The 2341-nt window shown below is 56.2% G+C and overlaps 1 protein-coding gene across 1 annotated transcript; it reads left to right on the top strand.

Annotated features, from left to right (window-relative positions):
* The first annotated feature begins 750 nt into the window (after positions 1 to 750).
* On the top strand, positions 751 to 1859 carry LOC109861253. Its single transcript, XM_020440809.1, has 2 exons — positions 751 to 822; positions 1053 to 1859. Exons 1-2 carry the CDS (start codon positions 751 to 753, stop codon positions 1857 to 1859), a joined length of 879 nt encoding a protein of 292 aa, XP_020296398.1.
* Positions 1860 to 2341: the final 482 nt, after the last annotated feature.

Raw genomic sequence — 2341 nt, 5'->3', positions numbered from 1 at the left:
CATGTTTACAACACACGAAAAATGTATACAGTGTCGAGAAACGAGAGTTTAGTCATCAAACTTTTTTGGTTCATAACTTTTTTATAAACAATGAGCGACGGCTAAAACTTTTAGAAACGTACTCAGGAAGGTCATATTTACAATATATCAATCGGAGGGGGCTCCCCTATTCTGTACATTTACCAAATTTTCAAATATACTCATCAAATATAACTTTATTTTATGTAGCCCGTCACATTTTTTGCCAGCACCTAACACTACGTACTACATATATAACATACATCACTGGCGGCGGCCGGTGGCCGCTGGAATTATAACTAGATGCGTCGCGCATGCGCGAAAAAAAGCGTCCCATCTAACAACACTGGGACAGCGGCAAAAAGGAGCGCTGCTGCTGTAGCCACTCCTCCCAACAACGACCCGTCTTCTTCCAGAGCAACCTTAATCACTCCCGCGGAGCCCAGGATCTGATGATCCAAAACCTCGCGGAGATGAACGGGAAGGTCTCGCGGTCGTGGCAGAGCCCTACAACGTCTCCGACCACCCGTCGTGATCGGAGTCGGAGGACGGCTCTGTCGCGATATACTTCCGGGGAGTGGGAGGTTTAGACTCTGTTACGCCAATGACACCCTCGTAGTGGCCTCTGGGTCAGATTGAAAGGCCAGGATCCTGGCCAAAGTGGGCACCAACTGTGTCGTCGGCAGAATTAAGATACTGGGCCTCAAGGTGGCCGTCCACAAGACGGAGGCCATGTGGTTTTATGGCCCCCGGGGGCGACCGCCGCGGGGACTCAGTCTCAGAGTAACTGAGGCACGAGTCGAGGTAGGTACAAACGGCGTCATTAATTCGAAGAATAGGCGCGGGGATCACATAAAAAGTCCAGTTGATCCAAATATCCATTAGTCCCAAAATCGGGTGTCCAGTTGTGGACATCCGATTGCTACTAGTTAGTTAGTACGGCGCCCGTTGGCGCTACGAGCAACCGCCCCGCTTGCCCTCCGATCCCCGTGCCTATTCTTCGAATTAATGACGCCGTCTATACTTGTTTCAAGTACTTAGGTCTTTACCTCGACCCAAAATGGCGCTTCAAAGAGCACTTTGCTCGTCTGGCTCCCAGAGTTCGGAAGGTTGCCAAGTCGTTGACGCGTTTACTTCCGAACCTTGGGGGCCCGCGGGAGAAGGTCCGCTGTCTCTTCGTGAACGTGGTGCACGCGGTGTCCCTGTATGGGTCACCTCTGTGGGCGGAAGTCGCAGCGGGGGCGGGCGCACGGAGCAAGTTCGGTTTGCTCCGCGTGGCCCAAAGAGTAGTTGCCTTCCGCGTGATACGCGGCTTCCACACCGTAGCTACGGAGACGGCGGGCGTCTTGGTGGGGATACCTCCCCTCGCCCTCTTTGCACAAATGTACTCGGCGAGATATTCTCGCCGAGTCGAATTGCTGCAGGAGGTCGTGGAGAGAGACGGTCTCCGGGAGGCCCTCGCCAACGCGAAGCGCCAAGCCTGGCGACAGCTGCTCCAAGATTGGGAGCAGCGCCTGGAGGAGCCGCGCGCGGCCGTCCAGACAATCGTCCAGGTAGTCCGGCCCTACCTCCAAATGTGGCTAGAACAAGGGGCCGGACGTCTCACCTACCGGATGACACAAGTGCTCACCGGGCACGGCTGCTTCGGTGAGTACCTGTGTCGTATAAAGAAAGAGCCGACGGCACAGTGCCACGAGTGCAGGGCGGTTAGCGACTCGGTGCGGCACACTGTGGAGCACTGTCCACAGTGGGCCAATAAGCGCCGGGAGCTGGTCGCCAAAATAGGTGCGGACCTGTCCCTGTGTCTGAAGAGAGCGTTGGCCAGAGACAAAGACAAATGAGGAGCCGTAGTCTCCTTCTGTTCCGTGGTGATGGAGCAGAAGAAGGCTGCGGAGAGAGAGAGGAAGCGAGCTCCTCTCCCTCAAGGGAGGCCTCGGAGGAGTGCGCGAGCGGGCGACACGGCGCCCGTTCCCCGCGCGCGTCAAAGGCCTCTCCAATGTAAATAATTTCCCTCCCTTATCATAGCGTGTGGGAAGGGAAACCGGGGCAGCGGACTCGTGGGGGAGCCGGGTCCCCTGAGTAGCCCGTCGCCCCAACAGGGACACGTTGTAAAGTAGAAGCGCAGAAGTCCTTGGGTGGAACCGTCCACCCAGGAGGGATTCTTCCGCGGTGACCATGACAGGTCGAGATGGGGGTCCCGGCTTGTCGTGCACGCGGTCCCGAGTTGGAACGACGCGACGGCGTGTGTCCCGTCTCGTCGTCAAAGCTGAGACTGACCATGGTGTAAGTATATCAGGTGTAACATTCCCGTGACTGCGCAGTG

The sequence above is a fragment of the Pseudomyrmex gracilis genome, unplaced genomic scaffold (genome assembly GCF_002006095.1).
Source record: "Pseudomyrmex gracilis isolate BER0280 unplaced genomic scaffold, ASM200609v1 scaffold_661, whole genome shotgun sequence".
Classification (NCBI taxonomy): Eukaryota; Metazoa; Arthropoda; class Insecta; order Hymenoptera; family Formicidae; genus Pseudomyrmex; species Pseudomyrmex gracilis.
This window is presented reverse-complemented; position numbering and strand designations above follow the sequence as displayed.